At 30.5% G+C, this 20,843-nt stretch overlaps 2 protein-coding genes across 2 annotated transcripts; both read left to right on the top strand.

Moving 5' to 3' along the window:
- Window positions 1-7,730: 7,730 nt before the first annotated feature.
- On the top strand, window positions 7,731-8,687 carry LOC127541561 (olfactory receptor 10AG1-like). The gene has a single exon (XM_051966787.1). It carries the CDS (start codon window positions 7,743-7,745, stop codon window positions 8,685-8,687), a length of 945 nt encoding a protein of 314 aa, XP_051822747.1. The 5' UTR covers window positions 7,731-7,742.
- Window positions 8,688-19,552: 10,865 nt separating this feature from the next.
- Window positions 19,553-20,494, top strand: LOC127541010 (olfactory receptor 10AG1-like). The gene has a single exon (XM_051966049.1). It carries the CDS (start codon window positions 19,553-19,555, stop codon window positions 20,492-20,494), a length of 942 nt encoding a protein of 313 aa, XP_051822009.1.
- The last annotated feature ends 349 nt before the right edge of the window (window positions 20,495-20,843 follow it).

The following is a 20,843-nucleotide window of genomic DNA, read 5'->3' as shown; positions in this document are numbered from 1 at the left end:
GGAAGGATGGAAAAGGGATTAGATTGAAAGAAGAAGAAAGAAGAGGCAAAAATGAGTAAATTACATCTCATGAAGAGGCAAATAACATCTATTACACTTGAGGGGAAAAAGTGAGAGGAGGGTGAGCATTATTTGAACCTTAATCTCATCAGATTTACCTCAAAGAGAGAATATCAGACATATTTAATTTCATAGAGAAACTTGTCTCACTGTATAAGCAAATAGGAGGGCAAAGGGGAAAGGAAAAAAGGAAGCTAATAGAAGGGAGAACAGAAGTAGAATGGGAAAGAAACTGTAAAAGAGGAGAGTTATTTGAAAAAGGTGGTGGTCAGAAGCACACAATGGGGATGGGGAAAAGAGGGAAAGAAAGAGAAAAGTACAACATGGGGGAAATGGTAGGAAATACAGAGAGTAATTTTTACTGTGAATGTGAATGTGAAAGATTAAAAATCAGAATCCTACAACATATTGTTTAGAAGAAATATGTTTAAAGTAGAGTGATATATACAGAATAAAGATCAAAGGATGGAAAAGAATCTACAATGCTTCAACTGAAGTTAAAAAAAAAAAAAAAAAAAAAAAAAAAAAAACAGGGGTAGCAGTCCTGATCTCAGATCAAGGAAAAACAAAAATAGAACTATTTTTAAAAGATGCAGTAGATCACTACATTTTCCTAAAGGGCACCATAGGTAATGAAGTAATATCAACATAAAACATATCTGTACAAAGTGTTATAGCATCCAAGTTCCTAGAAAAGAGAAGTTAAGAGAGCTTCAAGAAGCAATAGATGGAAACACCATAATGGGGGATTTCAATATTGCTGTATCACAAATAGATAAATCAACAACAAAATGAATAATAAAGAAATTAAGGAGACAAATAAAATTTTAGAAAAGTTAGGTATGATAGACATTTGAAGAAATGTGAATGGAGACAGAAAGGACTGTATTTTTTTTCCAGTGGCACATGGAACCTACAAAAAAAATTAACCATGTATTAGGGCATAAAAATCTCAAAATCAAATGCAGAAATGCAGAAATAACACATGAATCTTTTTCAGATCATGAGGCAATAAAAATTATAAGTAATAAAAGACAATGAAAAATAGACCAACAATTTGGAAACTAATCATCTATTCCTAAAGAATGAGTGGGTGAAACAACAAATTACACACAATCAGAGAATTACAATGAGGCAACATGCCAAAATTTGTGGGATGCAGTCAAAGCAGTTCTAAGGGGAAATTTTATACCTCTAGATGCTTACTTGCATAAATTAGAGAATAGGAAAGTCAATGAATTAAGCTTGCAACTAAAAATGCTAGAAAAAGAACAAATTAACCCCTCCCCAATTAAATACCAAATTTGAATTTCTGAAAATAAAAGTATAGATTAATAAAATTGGAAGTATGAAAACATTTGAATAATCAAATAATGTACATTAATTTACAATAAATAAATAATAAACGAACTACTCAATAAACAAAACTAAGAGTTGTTTTATGAATAAAAAAATTAAAAAAAGGAATTAAATATAGCAATGTTAAAAAGTCTATAATAACTATTCTAAAAATTGCCAAAAATCTATATTGAACTTTAAAATTTATATATAGAAAATAGTAACAAAGATATCTAATCTTTGCCTGATTCATATTTTTTTTAAATATTTGAAAATCCTCCAAAGGTTTCTCTTGACAATATTCTGACATATGATACTTAAAGAGTCATTCATTAGTAGATGTCACATATCCAAGAACATGGAATTTTTTTAAAAGAAATACAGCATTTAAAAAAAATTCTTATCTCTGTTAATCAAAAAAGCTGCATTGGAGAAGCAAAGATTTAGAAATTGAATAGCTGAATAAGAATTTTAAAAGAATAATTGAATTGCATGTTCAAGAATAACTATTTATAATGCATATATACCCATATATGCATTACATATACATACATATGTGTGTTTAGAATCGATGTATTTAGCATTTTTCAAGGCAAACTAAAAAGGTTTTAAACTGAAAAGAAGGTAGATGGGTTGTAGGAATATGATAATTGTTTGTTTTTTCTGTTTTTTTTGTTTTTTTTTTTTAGGATTTATAGTAGCTCATATGACTCACAAAAACTCAAATAGATTTGAATGAACCCATTAATGATAATAAATTGAAAAAGTTTCATGTAGACTCCTCCAACAAGACTTGGGATGCATAAAATGAAAGTTGAAGCATTGAAGAAACTGAAGTAGAGGATGATACAAAGATGCTCCAGGACATTTGAAGAGGTGATCTCTAGAGATCAGGAGATTCTCCAACTCCAGTAATGCCCAATTGGAAAGATAGATATAAACCCAGTAGCAAGAGAAAGATCATAAGCAAAGTTAAGCTTAGGATGATCCCAATACCGAGGAGCAGGTACCTAGCAACGGAGAAACAGCTCAATCTAGCAACATGATGTGGTAAAGGTTCTAGCTGGAGCATCCCCAGAATGGCTGGAAAAATGATTCTACTCTATAAAACCTCCTTAGTATAAGTGAAAGATTTCACACACTATCAAGGAATAGAGCTTGACTTAAGCTCAAGAATCCTAATACTGAGGTGGCTTAGATGAGAAAAATAAGAAAATAATCAACTGCTATAATGAAATTTGTACTAATACATGCATATAAGGCAAAATCAAACAAAAAAGAATTATGCTATAATATATTCAAGTTGTGCCACTGGAAAACAAAAAAAAAAGTTCCCCAAATAATTACAAGGGTAACTAAAAGAAATGACATGAAATAAATAATGCATTATTTAGGAATGAATGGTAATGAAACTTATGTTATAGAAGAAAAAAAAATCACTTCTAAGAACTAAATATTCTGAAATTTAGAATGTCAATTAAAAATAAATAATTTACAAAAAAAAAAGAAAGATTACCATACATGGAAAAAAATGTAATTTTAAGTCATTTGGAAAAGAGTTCTAGGAAAGATAATATAAGTAATATTAACATCTAACATTATTATCAAAATAGCAATAATTGTTACTATATTCCATGAAATTATAAAATAAAATCTATGTAGGAATCTAAAAATAAAATAAAAATGGGAAAGAAATTCAGAAATGCAAACTCCCTGAAGCTTCAAGACAAAATTTAGAACTTAAAAGTTCTCAGCATAGCCTTCCCTATTATCCAGTTCTCATAACAAATCATTGCTACCAGGAAACAAACAAAACCAAATAAGCAAATCAATATATTTGACTACAGAAGATTTGTTTCTAATAAAACACCTCAGCTTTTAAAATATTTGGTCCAGATTCATCATAGCTTTCCTTTCAAGATAAAAGTATCTTATAATTCCATGGAAGCAGGTGCCATCTGTAGCAAACCAGGAAGTGTTGGGACTAGGTGACAAGATCTCAAGATTATTATTGTTGCTTAATGTTATGTGAAGACCGAGTTAGCACCCTGGATACTTTAGAATCAGCTGAAGTCAGGATAAGCAAAAATCCTTGGTCTTTATTCTTGGTCTTTAGGAGTAGAAGTGAAGGGAATGGACAGAGGATCTCAACGACCTTCCTTTTCTACCTCCACTGGCCAAGTGATTCTGGATTGTCTTACTCCACCCCCTAATCCTTCCCACAATTCTCTGTATACACCAAAAGATTGAACTAGCACAGAATAGTGGGAAGGGCCATTTTCCAAGCATATGCTAATAGAGTATTTTCCAATTGGTAATTTGCCTTAAGTGTTCAGTTGTCCGACCTCAATGCATCAATTCAAGAGTTTCAGCTCTTTATAATGTTAAGCTTTACATCCACAGTGACACAGATACACTTATTTATTTTACTTAACTATTTCCCTTTTATTACAAATTGATGTTTGTTGTTGTTTCATTTCTTTTCTATCTGAGGATGGATGGAGAAAATAAAATATTATATATATATATATATATATATATATTATATATATATATATATATATGTGTGTGTGTGTGTGTGTGTGTGTGTGTGTGCATGTGTGTGTGCATGTGTGTATGTGTACATATTTTTATACATACATGCATGCATATATACATATTTGAATTAATTGAACTAAACTAAATTCTTTTATCACTACTCTTTTCTATACTACATTACAGATGCACTTGTGTATCCTATCAAGGTCAAAGGCAAACACTATACTCATTTAGGTACTAAATAATGTACTGCTACAGTAGTGATGAGGGCAAATACTTTAATAAAAATATCCTTATTGTTTTCCCAAAATACTCAAACATAATGATAATTGGCACTTCTATTACTGAAGTTAGTACTTCAGTTTTTAAGGTAAGTTGTCACTAACAGAGCTATTAATCAGTGACTTCTATTTTCATAATTAATTTTATGATTTTATTGTAATAGATCAACAAATATAAAGATTTCAGAAGTCATTTCATTCCTTTTCATGCTATTACATATGAATTTGTGCCCTAGTTATGTGAAACTGCTTCCCACCAATTTTACAGTCAGTAATCAGCACAAACAAATTCAGAACCATGATTTCCTAACTAATCACAGGGTTCTCTCCAGGGTATCACCTTATTAAAACGGCTGGACTTGGTCCTAAAAAGACAAGATTGGCTTCTCATTAAAAAGTGTCAAATAGTACAGAAAGGGCATTTTCCCCGAAGGTCATAGAAGAGGAAGAATCTTCTGAACTTAAGCAGCTCAAGTGCCTTTAAATAAAATGGCATTTTAAGAAGAACATCAATCACTGTTTTTTATTTCACAGGCAGGGTAGAGGATTTTAATGATTAAATGCATATGCATTTAGTTTATTGTATATCTTTAAGTCAATATATGTTATATCCTGTATGGTCTTCAAAGAACAAAGTGATGTATTATTTTGTGTCAATCTAGAAAGGTATGTTTGAGTTCTTTCTTTCCAAAACTCCATCTTCTTTGCCTTAAGGAAAATATTTGTATGTAGGTGATATGTAAATATTAATACGTATTTATGAAATATAGTAACAAGGATCTTTAGGGATGAAGAACTACCAAAGGAAAGAAAGAGAAAAAAAGAAAGAAAGAAAGAGAAAGAGAAAGAAAGAAAAAGAAAAGGCCCTTTATCATTATTATTATGCTTATTATTAATATTGAATCAAATATTAGGAACTTATTTCTATATTGTCTATATTGTTCTATATTATTTAAAGGAGTCGTATTTAGAAAGAAAGAAAGAAAGAAAGAAAGAAAGAAAGAAAGAAAGAAAGAAAGAAAGAAAGAAAAATAAAAAGGAAGAGAAAAAGAAAAAGAAAGAAAGAAAACTGTACTACATTGTAGTGCAATTTAAGTGTTATAACAATTCTGGGAATATAAGTTTAATTGACTTTAATTGATTTCATATGGTAAGAGAAAGATTCACAAAGAGTAGGGTAAAATAAATGGGGTTATTCTGGAGTGCCAAATTTTAGGCAGGATCAAATCAGTATGAAAAACTATTATGGATTGAGAATAGCAGAATTAAAAATATGACAGAAAAAAGTATGATAAATAATGAGTTATGGTTTGGGAAATAAAAATTTAGCTGTTTTTATTTGTTGATTTGTAATTTTATAAATTTGTGTTTATATTTCTGTTTTGTACATTGTATTTTGATTGACACTATCAATCAAACACTAAGCATTCATTAAGCTATCTGCTATGTTTTTATGCAATTATGCAATCCTAGAAACATTGAGCTAGAGGGGACTGGAATATCAGATATGTAAAGGACATTAGGAAATAATTTGGCTTTTTAATGAATAAGGCATATTGGGATAGATAGAATGTGAGAACACATTATTTCCACTATAGGATTTTTTTTTTAATAAATCACCCTCTCTCTCTCTCTCTCTTTCTGTCTCTCTCTCTCTCTCTCTCTCTCTCTCTCTCTCTCTCTCTCTCTCTATATATATATATATATATAGACATGTATACATATACATACACATGTGTATACATGTATGAATATGCGTATATATGTATATTTGGATGTATGTGCCTATATAGATATAGATAGCTATCTTTCTAGATAGATAGATAAATAGACAGATATGAATAGAAGCTTACATTCTAATTAAAGAGAGATAGAGTTGTGCAATAGAAAGAATCCTGGATTGCAAATCAACATTACTTGGTTAATTTTTACCTATTTGAACCTCAGATATCTTTCTTGGATTCATCAGGGATTCAGCTACATGGTCTGTAAGATATTTTCTGTTAGTAGTAATAAACTTCATACCCTATAAAGATGATATAAGTGTTATAGAATGAATATATTTTACATATTGTTTTCATTGTTAGAATTCCTGGTTTGTTTTCACAGAAGTTATTGCAATCTAAATGTCCCAGAATTATGCAATCCTAGAAACATTGAGCTAGAGGGGACTGGAATGTCAGATACATAAAGGATATTAGGAAAGAATTTGGCTTTTTATTGAATAAGACATATTGGGGTAGATAGATAGATAGAATGTGAGAACAATAAGTTATTTCCACCATAGAATTTTTTATAAATCAATTTATTTTCCAGAAACAAAAAAAATTTTTTTTCTCAAATGAATTCTATTAGAAGTATGTTCTAATAAATATGGATAATTAAAGATTTTACCTCATTTTTTGCATGTGCGCATGCAGATATAGGCAGAGATAGGATATACACATCCACTCATACACATGCCTGTTTAAGTGTGTGTATACACACATATAAATGTACATATACATTTATATGTGTGTAACACATATGTCATGATTATTTCAGCCATGCTGTCATTAACTAAAAACCTAGCATACCAACATGTACATATACATATATGAAATACAGGTGTGTGTGTTATGTGTATAATTATATATACAAACACGAGCACATATATATCTATATCTTATTTTATATTGTGTGTTCATCCCATCTCCATCAAGAAACAGACAACATACTTCTTAATTGGTGCTGTGAAATCGTAATTGATGATTTGTAGATCAGAAGACTATAATTGTTAACACAGGAAGGATTGTGCTACTTCTATCATAGGCCATGATTGCTATTCATTATATTATTCCAACATTCTTGTTGAATCATATATAACAGTAGTCTAAGAAAAATGGTCCCTTAATATTTGGCAATCTATTGCAGAGCACCATAAAATAACTTTGTAAATTGAACAAAAATATGGAGAGTAGTAAATCTTCTATGGAATTGAAGAAGTTTTTTAATTAATTGTTAAATCTGATGATGATATAATTGTAAGAATGATGGCAGTGAGGAAGTTCATGATGATATACTTGTACATCTCATTTAATGGAATTAAGATGTAGAGATTCCATGGACAAATTTACTGATTTTCAGTTTGCCATAGTTTCTGTTATTCCTATTGTCATATGTACCCAATCTTCTTATCCTAGGTGAGATTCAGATTTTAAAAATGAGAAAAAGTTATTATCCCACTATGACTTAGAAAGAAATCTGGGGACTTGTGCACAGTGTTTTGGAACTTCATAAATAGGTCCTTTATCATTATTATTATGTTTATTATTAATATTGAATCAAATATTAGAAACTTGTTATTTCTATATTGTCTACATTCTATATTATTTAAAGGAGTCGTATTTAGAGTATTAAAGAACTGAAGAGAACTATTATTTAATGTAAACTCATTAATTAACTGGGCAAAAGTGAGATCCAGTGTAAGGACCTGACTAATACATCATTGAGTCATTATCTTTTCATTTAGAACCTGCAGAAACAATGGCAGGAGAAAATCACACTGATATAAAGGAATTCATTCTTCTGGGATTTTCTGATGTTCCAAATCTTCGAGAGCTCTTATTTGGAATTTTTGTTATAATCTATATGAGCATATTGAAAGGAAATGGACTTATCATTATAATAACCAAGTCTGACCCTGCTCTCCAAACACCCATGTATTTTTTCCTTGGGAATTTTTCCTTTTTGGAAATCTGTTACACTTCAGTGACTCTCCCTAGAATGCTGGTAAACCTTTGGACACAAAGGGGAAATATTTCTCTTTCAACCTGTGCTATACAACTTGGCTTCTTTCTGATTCTTGGAGGTACTGAGTGCTTCCTCCTGGCAGTGATGGCTTATGACCGTTATGTGGCCATTTGTAGGCCTCTATATTATCCTTTAATCATGAATTACAAAATGTGTGTCCAGTTGGTGATTGGCTCCTGGATAAGCGCAAGTCTAGTCCAAGCAGCGCTGACATATGAGATTTTCTCTCTTCCCTTCTGTGGTTCTAATAAGCTCAATCATGTTTTCTGTGATGCTCCTCCCTTAGTAAAACTAACATGTGGGGACAGTTTATTTAATGAATTTCCAGTTTATGCTAATGCTGTGCTCTTTGGAATGTTTCCATTTCTATTGATATTTATTTCCTATATTAAAATAATCAAAACTATCATGAAACTTCCATCAGCTACAGGGAGATCCAAAGCCTTCTCTACATGTTCCTCCCACCTTATTGTTGTAGGCTTATTTTTTGGGTCTGCTATTATTACATACTTGCTCCCCAAATCCAGAGAATCAGGAGGGAGAGAAAAAGTGCTCTCTCTTTTCTATACAACAGTGACTCCGTTGTTTAATCCCCTAATATATAGTCTGAGGAATAAGGATGTCATTATGGCAGTAAAGAAATTGTTATCTAAGTGGATTGGATTATTCAGCAAATAACAAATCTTGATAGTCATGAATTCTGCCATTTTAATAAAAGGTTCCTATAAGAATCTCCTTCCTATCAAAGAGTTCCACCTACCTAAGAATAGGTAATGAAGTTACTGAAAATTATTCATAATATTATCATAATTACATCAGCACGTTGAGAGAACAATAAATATTGTACATAATTGAATACATATGTGTATGTATTTATGTATATGTTAACATATATATATATATATATATATAAAGAATTGCAAGCATGCATCTGTATATTATAGAGTTAGAACTCCCTGTCATACACACCTACACACACAGAATTAAGTGACATAGTGAATAGAGTTCTGATTTCTGAAATAAGAAAGCTTAGACCTTAAGTCTGGCTTCAAATATTCATTAGTTAAATAGCATTGTGTGGCCAAATCATTTAATTTGTGCTTCATTTGTAAAATGAGGATGACAGTTATAGATTCTCATGAGGATTAAATGAAATAATAGTGGGTAGTTTTAGAACCATGTGTAATATATAGTAGGCTCTATTTAGATATGCATTTTCTCCCCTCTCTAATATCTCTAACATTTATATAGATATCAAAAGAGGGAAAAATAAAAGAAACCATGTCTCTCTCTCTCTGTGTGTGTGTGTGTGTGTGTGTGTGTGTGTGTGTGTGCACATGCAGTTTAAATTTTAGGCCAAGTAATAAAGTAACACTGTGTTTTTCTCCCACTTTGTATTTTACAAAATATAGTTAGAAAAATATTATCATTATTGAACTTCATATGACTTTCTCAAATAGTCAATATATTGTTCTACAATTCACCAACTTCACCAGTAGACTAATACAGAAAATTGTGCTTCTGCATCTTGATCCAAATCACAGAGATAATTGTGGTGAAAAGAGGGAATAACAGAGATCTAGTCCAATATTCTTTCTAAAAGATAATATTAAGATCTCCTTTATATGAACACATATATTATATCCAGGATGTACTGCGAATATTTAATATATATAGGACTGCTTTCCATCTAGGGGAGGAGGTGAAAGGAGAGAGGGGAAAAATTGGAACAGAAGCGAATGCAAGGGATAATGTTGTAAAAAATTACCCTGGCATGGGTTCTGTCAATAAAAAAAGTTATTATTAAAAAAAAAATCTCCTTTATAAGTAGGCAAACAGATTTGGAGGTAGAACAATTTGATTAAAGACAGAGAAGAGGTAGCCAGCTGGTGCCATGTCTAAAGTACTGGTCCTGGAGTGAGGAGGATCTGAGTTTAAATTTCACCTCAGAAACTTGACACTTACTAGCTGTGTGACTTTAAGCAAATCAGTTAACCCCAATTGTCTCACCTAAACAAACAAATAATAAAATAAAGATGTAGAGGAATTAGAGATAAGTTACAAGGGAAAAGGTAATCAGTAGTGATGCAAAATGTTATTGAATGTTTTTGTTTTTACACTCGTATATGTATCCTCTCATTCCCCTCTCTCTCTTCTTTTGCCCCCCCCTCCCCGTCTCTCTCTTGTGTTAAAATTAAGAATCAGAAAAAAAAAAATAATAATCAGTAAAGAGGGTGGTATATGTTGGAGTTTTTAAACATCTTACTGCCCAGAGTGGAAAATTTTCTTTTTACCACCTATAATTTTTTAATGAAAAATTGAATAGCATTACTTCAATCTCTTCATTTAATTTTCTTTTCTATATATTCATTCTTTATTTTCTTAATGAGTCTTCTATTTTATAAGAACCTAGTTGAATGCTTTTACATCCTGGCTCTCAAGTACCATTCTGGTTAGTGTTCTGAATTGTTTTTTTTAAGTGTAGAAACAACAACAACAAATAAGTAATTCAATCCATAACATAAATTTGCTACTTTCCCCCATTTTCTCAGTATAAAACTACTGAATATCTTTTACAATAGAGAGTAATTGAAAAAAAGATTCACATTTAAATTACTTCTGACTAAATATTTATTCTTTTACCTTTCCCAAAGGAAATTAAAAGAAACAAAGTTGTTTAAGCAAAGGAATTATTAATGAAACCTTGCTTTTAAAAAAGGAGAAATCTATGTTTATGAAATAACAGTATATATCATACATAAGTTTTAGAGCTCTTCTGAATTGGTCAGTGGGCTTCATAGAAGGAGAAATTTAAATAGTCTTAAAAGAATGGGGAAGTCCCATGTAATTGAATTCTTTTAGATTATTTTAAGATTCAGAAAATAGTTTATAAGTTAAGGCATACTTGGGAAAAAAAATTATTACTTTCCATTTTATTTCCTATTAAAAACATATGGAAGATAATGTCCTGTACTCAAAACCACAAATGTAATTTATGAACTTATTAGTTCTTTTTGTACTTATAGAGATATCTAAATTACTATGCCCAGTTATTTTTTCTTGAAAATTTCAGGAAATATTTATTGAAAATAACATCTATAGTTTTAATCATTTATTTATGTCTTTCTTAACAGTTTGTCCAATGATAATCCATTTTCTAATAAGAATATATATAAGATCACAAAGTCCTTAATATTTTTCTCAGTTGTGAAGTTTAAAATGTAATTTACTCACTTTATCTTGTATAAACATGGAATATGTATTAAAATAATTGTATCTGTTAATTATGCCATCAATTTATTGAATAATGAAAATTTCTGCTAAATATGCTATTATTACTTATTCAGAATGAAATAATTAAAAATAAAAAAGAATGATAAAATTATTAAATATAACAAGTAAAATAGATGAATAATAGCTCTGCTATAAGAAAATCTAACAATTATGTAGGTGAGAAGGATAATACTCTCACTGTTCCTTTCTGCACAAAATGAAAAACAATGAGGATATGATGGTTCTTAATTTATACAATTAATGATATTCACAGCATCTTCGTTTTATAACACAGTTGCAAAATGCTTCAGAACACTTTTTGGTGCTACATGTCTGTTCATGATACAATATATTCATATTGCTGTTGTGGTTTTTAAAATAAACAATTTGCAAAAGATTGTGAGTCATCAATTCTTCTCCATTCATGCAAATGCATGAAAGATGATTATTCTTTCTCTTAAAATTAAATTCAAAATATCACCCACATTTGTATATGCTATAAATTGATGTAAAACAAGATGTTGTCTCTAAAATAGCTTGGTGGTCTAGTAGGTAGAGCACCAGTGCTGGATTCAGGAAGACCTGAGTTCAAATCTATACTGAGACACGTATTAATTATGTGACTTTAGGCAAGTCACTTTGTCTCCATTTAGCTGTTTATTCTGCTGCAAGATGGAGAAAATAATAGTACCTAAATTTTAGTTTTTATTTCATTTTTGTGAGAATCAAACGAACAATGATCGTAATGTGCTTTGCATAATGGTTGGCAAAGTAAGCTCTTTCCCTCTACTTTAAAGCCTGTCAGAAATATCCTACAAGACATCTCATTCTCTCATGAACAAATCTCTTTTATGTATATTAAGGGACAAAAATGAAGAAAATTTATGGAGGGGGGAAGGAGAGAGGGAAGAGAAAAAGGGAGAGAAAGAGAAAGAGACTGATTTACTTTAACAATTTGATCATTTTATTGTTATTTTAATCCTAAAACCATTTGTTTTCCTTATTCCATGGCCAAAATGCAATTATAGTTATGTGTTTTGGAGGAAGAGTAAGTTTTGTTTCCCTAAAAATTTCTCCTTTTTTTCTGTTTTTTTTTTTTTTAATCCTATTGAGAGTATCAACTTGATTAAGTCCTTCAGGTTGATTATCATATGCTACTTTACTCTTTTCCTATGGACTGTTTTTATCTGTCAAATTTTATTTATTCTACTTTTATAGTATCTCTCCAATTCATTTCATTTTTTTTTTATTCACAATCTTTATTTTAGTTGTAGTCCCATAAGGATTTTTATGGATTACTAAAAATATCAACTAATTTTATTTCTTGCTTCTTGTCACTACTTTCCCAAACTAGTCTCTACATAACTGTAACATAATCTTCATAAATACATATATAATCATGGAATCACTCAATAGCATTAAATCATTCTCTTTTACTTCTGTGATCAAATACATGTTTATTTTTGGCAGTTTTTTTTATTAAAGCTTTTTAATTTTTGAAATATATGAATGGATATTTTTTTAACATAACCCTTGCAAAACCCTGTGTTCCAATTTCCTCCCCTTCTCCCCACTCCCTCACCTAGATAGCAAGTAACCCAATATAATGTTAAATATAATAAAGATCTATGTTAAGTCTAACATATGCATGCATGTTTATAAAATTATCTTTCTGCATAAGAAAAATCAAATCAAAATGGGAAAAAAAGAGAAAGAAAATAAAATGCAAGCAATCGACAATAAAAAAGTGACAATACTACATTGTGACCCACACTCAGTTTCCAAAATCCTTTCTCTAGGTGTAGATGACTCTCTTCATCACAAGGACATTGGAATTGGTCTGAATTGTGCCACATCCATCAGAATTGGTTTTGTTATATTCTTGCTGTCGCCATGTACCATGGCATCTCCTGGTTTTACTCATTTCATTTGGCATCAATTCAAGTCTGTTCAAGATCACTGTAAGTCTCTTCAGGCCTCTCTGAAATCATTCTGCTGATCTTTTCTTATAGAAAAATAATATCCCATAATATTCATATACCATAACTTAATCAGCCATTCTCCAACTGGTGGGCATCCACTCAGCTTCCAGTTTCTAACCACTACAAAAAGGGATGCTGCAAACATTTTTGCACATGTGGGTCCTTTTTCCTCCTTTGTGATGTCTTTGGGATACAAGCCCAGCAGAAACACTCCGGGATCAAATGATATACACAGTTAGATAGCCCTTTGGGCATAGTTCCAAATTGCTCTCCAGAATGGTAAGATCAGTTCACAACTCCACCAACAATGTATTAGTGTATTTCCTATACTGCCTCCAACATTCATCAGTGTCCTTTCCTGTCATCTTAGCCAATCTGAGAGCTGTGTAGTGATACCTCAGATCTGCCTTAATTTATAATTTCTCAGATCCATAGTGATTTAGAGCACCCTTTCATATGACTAGAAATAGTTTTAATTTCTTCATATGAAAATTGCCTATTCATATCCTTTGACCATTTATAAGATGTTTGTATTATGATTATAGAATATACAAAGATAGACCATACTATATTCTTTGAATTTTTTTTCATTATTTTACAGTTACAAGGGGAAAAAAAAAATCAATGAATAGGCAAAGAGGAAAGATTGGAGCTTTAAATAAAATTTAATCAATGCAGAAGAAATACTGGAAAATAAAGTATTTTCCTTAAACATCTATAATTAAAGAAAGATATTCAAAGGAAACAAACAATTGGCACTTCTATAAGAGTAAGGCCAATCCCAAACTAAACAAAATATAAAAAGATGTGAAGAAAATGGTTTAAAGAATAGAACTACAATAAGAAAAAAATAAATGAACTCTATTTCTCTTTATGGGGGCCAAAATGTTCAAGAGTATATAGCATGTGAAAATTCAAAGTTAGAGATATTTAAGGAAGGCAAATTCTTTGTTATAGTTGTAAAATCATTCATCCTTTCTGGAAAACCTTTTAAATAATGCAGTGAAGATATTAATTGCTCATATACCTTCAGCAAATTATTCCATTAATGTCACTTGAATGCACCTAAAATGTAAATGGCAGGAAAAAATATCCCACAAAATGCATACATATTATTGTTGTGATGGTGGTAGTGGTTAAAACATGTATATTCTTATTTTTTTTTGTTCCACATTAATTGTTTTTAAATCTACTTTATTCTTTTAGCTTATTCAGATTCCTGGAACTTCCATTCAAAATCTTTGTGTTTCATAGCCATTGGTCCTCTGGATGATATTATACATCATCAAAACCTTTATCTGCTACTTCATTTTTCTCATAATGTTCTCAGGAGACAGGAAGTATAACGATCATTAACTTTGTATTACTCAAACATCCATTCTCTTCTACCTATGATAGCACTTTGCAATATTCACATAGGTAGTAATCAGTAGAGATACATGTGGGAACTAAAGTCTCTTGATTCTATTCCCAGAGCTTTAACAACATCAGCAGTGAATCCCAGGACTCTAAATGATTACATAATGTAATGATCTTTGATTTTTGAATTTACTTTTGGAAACAAACTGTTTTCTCATTAAAAACAAAAAGTAGACTAGTAAAAAGCTGTTCTTTCAGATCAGAATAGGCTAGGGATAATTTCTATTAAGTACTAGTGGATTTGAAAAGAATCATCACTACAGACAGAAGCTGACATTATTACCAGTGTCAGATCTATAGCTCAGATCGTATTATTATAAATGAATATACCTATTCTCTTTGATTTCTTGTTCCAATCTTGACAAAAGATATGCATTTAATTTATTTCCTTCCACCTGAGAAACGTAAGTATGAAATATTTACTTTTACAATCTGAAGTTTTCTGGCAACAAGAATTTTTTTTTTGAGATCCAAGTGATCTCTCAGATATTTTTTAAATTCTATGATTCAAGGATTAAAAAAAATTAGAAAACAAAAGAGAAATATTCACATAGCATCAGTTTAAATCTACTTTATATGAAAAATAACACAAAACAAAAACTTTTCTTGAATAAGTAGCTCTTGTAGATTTCAAATTTGAATCATTATCACATACACTGACATATCTACAAAACTCTGAAAAGTAGAAAGTTTTTTTTATTCATATCTGGGATTATTGTATTGACAATTCTATTGATTAAAGTTAATAATTAATTATTGAGAATTTTTTTAAAATTCATACTAAAAGAAAATGTTTAAATGCAACATCAATGAAGTAAATAAGAAAAAATAATTATTTTGTAAGGAAAATTTAGCTATACTTCTTTCAGTTTATAACTTCTTAGTGGAGAAGACTATATATTCAATTGTTTTCAGTTTGATTTTAATGATTCTTCTAATATAATTAAGTTCTAAGAGATCAAATACTTAAATTTATTAAACTTAAAATTATGCCCTACCTGCCTATTCCTATGTGGTTTTTGCTAAGTCTACGTCAAATCTCAAAAACCATAAAGCAGAAAGAATAAGGCTTTTTTATTGAATGACTCTCACAACCTATTTCTTTTTGATTCCGAGTTTCCTGCCAACATGCAGTATTTTTATCCATTTAACATAGAATATCAAAATTAGGTGAAAACTGAGAGATTATCAGCTCCAATGAGCTATTTTTTGTAAATACAGAAACTGATCTAGATTTCAGAACCTGGAGTAACTGAGATTTAAAATATATTCTCATATATATATATATATATATATATATATACATACATACATACATACATACATACATACATATATTTTAAATATATGACAAAAATGAATATGGAGCTTTATTCTTAATGTTTTTGAAAATATACTTGTTTATTTGACCTGAAATCACCAGGTTAGAGATTTCCTCGGACCCTTCCCCCTCCACATATTTCACCAATAAATAAATAGATGAATGGCTAAACAAACAAATAAATAAATAAATCTAGATTTCAGAGATTGTTAGGGGCAGCATTAGAACTCAGAACTTCTGATTCTCTGGTCAGCAACTCATTGTTATATCCACAATATAGTATATATTGTATATGTAGAGGTTTTGGGGTATAGATCATGGGTAAGCATAATGAAAGGACTTCTGTAAAAAGAGTCACTAAAGTAGAATCATGATGAAGAGAGAATATTTTTTGTCCTTGCTTGTATTTGGCTTCCAGGAAAGTTTAGCAACAGAGGGAGTTTAGCAGGAGTCTACTTTGCTTTAGTTATATTTCCTTAGCACTAATTCATCTTCTTATTATGGCCATATAGAGTGCTTGATAGCAGTTACCAGGAAGGCTCATTCACTTGTCTCTTCAGTTGAACCATGAACTATCCACTATACTTAGAAAGGAGGTGAGACCATTTATTTTAGGTACCTTTTGGGGTTGTCTTTCTCTTGTTATGAAAATATCAATGACAGTTTTCTTCAGTTTGGATTCTGGACTGATCTGCAGTGATCAAACAGCAGATGTGTTTCTATTTTAAAGACATAACTCGTTTTAATTATTTTTCTTTGAATGTTGCTTCTTTAATCAAGCTGAAGACACAATCAAATTTTCCTTTTAACTAACTAAAAGAAAGATGGGGGGAAGATGGTATGGGGATATTTGGTTGAAGACATGAAAAATAAAATATTTTTTTAAATAAAAATGAAAAGTGTATATAAAATTTTGCTCATTCGTTACCCTGGGCATTTTGTCATGTACTCGGGGACTTAGGAGACACTCTTGCCACTCTAACTTCACTGACATTGTATACTGTTGGTTTTCCTCATATAGAAATGCTTATGCTTTTCCCCTTACCTTCCAAATTACTGCCTATAGAAACTACCACTTAGTGTCTCATTCTCCCAAGAAAATTTGGTAGACCAGTTGGGGTTTTGGCAAATAAGAACCACTATCAATCAAACATTTCAGATTGGAGAGGAACATTGATCTAAATGTGATTATTAATAGCAAAATTTCAGTTATGATTAAATAAGGTGATATTTTGAATAGAATTGTTTTTATCCTAGAATCAGATTTTTACATATCTAGGAGATCTTAAAAGACGTCTTTTTAAATCACCTTATTTTACAGATAAGAAAACTGAGACTTGGAAGTTAAATGACTTATTCTTAGTTATTTAGATATAGTGAGTCACAAAGACCAGGTTTATATCTATCTGTCCTTATGGAAAATTCAATGAGCATTCACTTCACCATGTTAACCAGTGTCTCTCAAATTTTATTAAAAGGACAATGAAGCCCAATTATCAACAATATAGATTTTGCACATCAGGAAATTGAGATATAAAGAGGGCATTTACTTGGAATCTAGCAATCTGTGCAAACTTACCACTCTATTCATCACCATTTACATGCTATGAGTTCCACAAGTCTTTAAAGATCAGGATCAGAATTCAAAACAACTGACCAAGGATTCAACTCAATAATGAGTACATTGTATGTATAAGGCTGGAGAGGATTAAGGACTCCCATGATAATAAACATAGAAAGTAATGTAGGAAAGAATGTTAGGTGAGAAGAAAAACTCACTCAATTTCTTTGTTCAGTACATTTAGGGCACTGTCCTGGGAATATCTGGATGACCTTTTTCATGAGGCTCACAATGTTAAAATTAGTTCATAATAATGCTAAAATTATCAAATTTAATGTGATAAATATTGATAGATATGGCCCATATTAAAGGGGAAAAAAAACTCAAGGTGGGGAGGTCTCAATAATTGTTAAAAATACAAAGATAACCTGACAGGAAAGAATTTGAGGACACTGTAATGTTAGTTCTTAAGGATGTTTATATATAAAGATGACATAAGCATTGATTTTCTAAATACTACTTTGCATTTATTAAATTTAGGATGATTTATTCGTTTTCACTGAGAATTTGTTCAGATTAAATGTCCTTCAGTGCAAGAAAACTTGAACTAAAGATTAGAACTTTAAAATAAAACTTGCTTGTTAGACTTTGTTTTCAATAAATTCTGTCCAATTACTGTTTCAAATATCTTAGGTTTTTAATAGTTTCAGTTAAACATGATTTTGAAAAAATGTTGATTCAAAACTGATTATGTAATAGTATTATGTAATAGTACATGTATGTACTATTATAATATATGTAAAAGTATGCATGTAATGTATGTGTATGCAATAGTAAATTATATGTAATAGTATGTGTATAGTATGTACTAGAATGTAATGGGTAATAATAAATTATTGTGACCATCATTTTTTATTTTAATTCAAAATGTATGTGGAAATGTAAGCTAATCCTTAGTTTCATTGGGAGCTTTATTGGGAAAGCTCTACTAAATAGTATAAAGATGACATAGTTTATACAATTAATTTTTTTTTAAATCATTAGTTCTATATATTATAGAGAGTTTTTTCCCCCTTCATAACTTGGTGGTCATTAGTCTTTTCCATGGCCACCTTTGATGTTACTGTAATCTCAGAAATACTATCTGAAAGGGAAAGGGTGAGATTGTAATCTCAGAAATACTATACCATGGCTCTAAGTTGTTGCCTTGATCACTTAGATTGTGTTAAGGGTAAACTTTTTTTATTCCAAGATGTCTGGCTTAGGAAATACTGTTTCTTACCTTTGGATAATTTTTAGGTTACAATTTTATGTCTAGATATTGATGTCAAAAAGGAATAACAGTTTATGATCCATGATGCTGGCTCTGAAAGGAAGATGGCTTAAAAAATCATTTTACCTCTATAAACATACTGTTCTCTACTACTTTGTTAACTTCTCTTTTGGTACTTAGCCAAATAGTTAATGGTATAATTATAAAATGCTTGCTTCTTGATATGGAGATGGTCTAAGCCTACAATTTTTTTTTGAAATATCTTGCAAAACTTGCCTAGAATTTCAATATATTTTAGGGATTCAACTTTCAAAAAGTTATTAAAGTTATTTAAAAGTTACTCCTAAATAATAATTATTGATGTTATTAACACTGTTGTTAGATAGAATATAAGAAAAAATGTGGTTGCTATAGCAATTAGAAAACTGGATCGTTTTTCTGATACATATTGATATTATGATATTTAAGTAGTCATTAAACTACATATATAGGAAATTCTTTGAATATAATTTATAGATAATGTGCTAATGACATTGTTTCTATGCCATATTTGATACATTGTTGTTCAGCTATTAATTTAAAAAAATTATAGAGAGAATGCTAGAGATAAGAGGGAACAAAGAGACCAACTATTTTTTTTTTCATTTAAAGGAAAAGAACTAAGAAACAGTTTAAGAAACATACATCAAAATCCAAAATTCATTGTTCTCCAAGATGGAAGGCTTAGTCAACATGACACTAAGAAATGCCAGTGCTGTGATTGAATTCATTCTTCTGGGATTTGCTGACCTTCCCAACTATCAAGGATTTCTGTTTGGTATTTTCTTGCTCATCTATATGAGTATTCTGGTGGGAAATGGCCTCATCATTTTAATTACTAAGGTAAATTCCACTCTCCAAACACCCATGTATTTTTTTCTTAGACACTTTTCCTTCCTAGAAATCTGTTACACATCAGTGATCTTTCCCAGAATGTTTAAAAACCTTTTGACGCAAAAGAGAAATATTTCTTTTCTTGCCTGTGCTATGCAACTTTGTTTCTTTCTTATTTTGGGAGGCACTGAGTGCTTTCTCCTGGCTGTGATGGCTTATGATCGTTATGTAGCAATATGTAATCCTTTAAATTATCCTCTAATCATGAACCAAAAAATTTGCATCTGTTTGTTGACTGGCTCCTGGATCAGTGCAATTCCTATTCCAATAGGACAAACATACCAGATTTTCTCTCTTCCCTTCTGTAGTTCTAAATCCCTCAATCATGTTTTTTGTGATATGCCTCCATTACTAAAGCTTGCCTGTGGGGACACCAAAGTGAATGAATTATATTCTTATGCTGGCGCTTTCCTATCTGCTATTGTACCATTTCTAATGATACTTCTATCCTACATCAAAATCATTGCCACAATCCAGAAGCTTCCATCAGCCATAGGGAGACATAAAGCCTTTTCCACTTGTTCATCTCATCTAATAGTAGTAAGCCTATTTTTGGGGTCAGGTATCATTTCATATTTTTTACCAAATTCCATAAAACCAGCAGGAGTGGACAAGATTCTTTCTCTTCTGTACTCTATTGTGACTCCAACACTGAATCCCCTAATATATGCTTTAAGAAATAAAGATGTTATTGTGGCATTGAAGAAACTCCAACCGAGGTAATTTAGATCATGAAACATAAAGATGAATTGACTGGGGATCATTTCATCAATATCTATCTAAAAGTTATGATAGGATTTTATTCTCTTTCTGATTTTGATTTGTTATCCCTAAGGGAAAAAGTCTCAGCTCTATTATTTAACTTTTTTTTCATATCACAGCTTGAATTTGTAATTTTTTGCATCATCAAAATTATATTTGGTATATTTATACTTGTCTTTCCTTAAAATATATTTTCTAGATTGAAGTAAAGTTTCGACTACAGGTGACACAGAAAAAACACAGAGAAAAATTTAAGGTCATCTAATAATTCTCCTTAAAAAATTATCAACAGATGTCTAATGTTTTCCAA

The sequence above is a fragment of the Antechinus flavipes genome, chromosome 6 (assembly GCF_016432865.1).
Source record: "Antechinus flavipes isolate AdamAnt ecotype Samford, QLD, Australia chromosome 6, AdamAnt_v2, whole genome shotgun sequence".
NCBI classification, from domain to species: Eukaryota; Metazoa; Chordata; class Mammalia; order Dasyuromorphia; family Dasyuridae; genus Antechinus; species Antechinus flavipes.
This window is presented reverse-complemented; position numbering and strand designations above follow the sequence as displayed.

What these genes read in the sequence shown, in the direction of transcription:
- LOC127541561 (XM_051966787.1), top strand. Translation starts at nt 7,743, where the DNA reads ATGGCAGGAGAAAATCACACTGATATAAAGGAATTCATTCTTCTGGGA.
- LOC127541010 (XM_051966049.1), top strand. Translation starts at nt 19,553, where the DNA reads ATGGAAGGCTTAGTCAACATGACACTAAGAAATGCCAGTGCTGTGATT.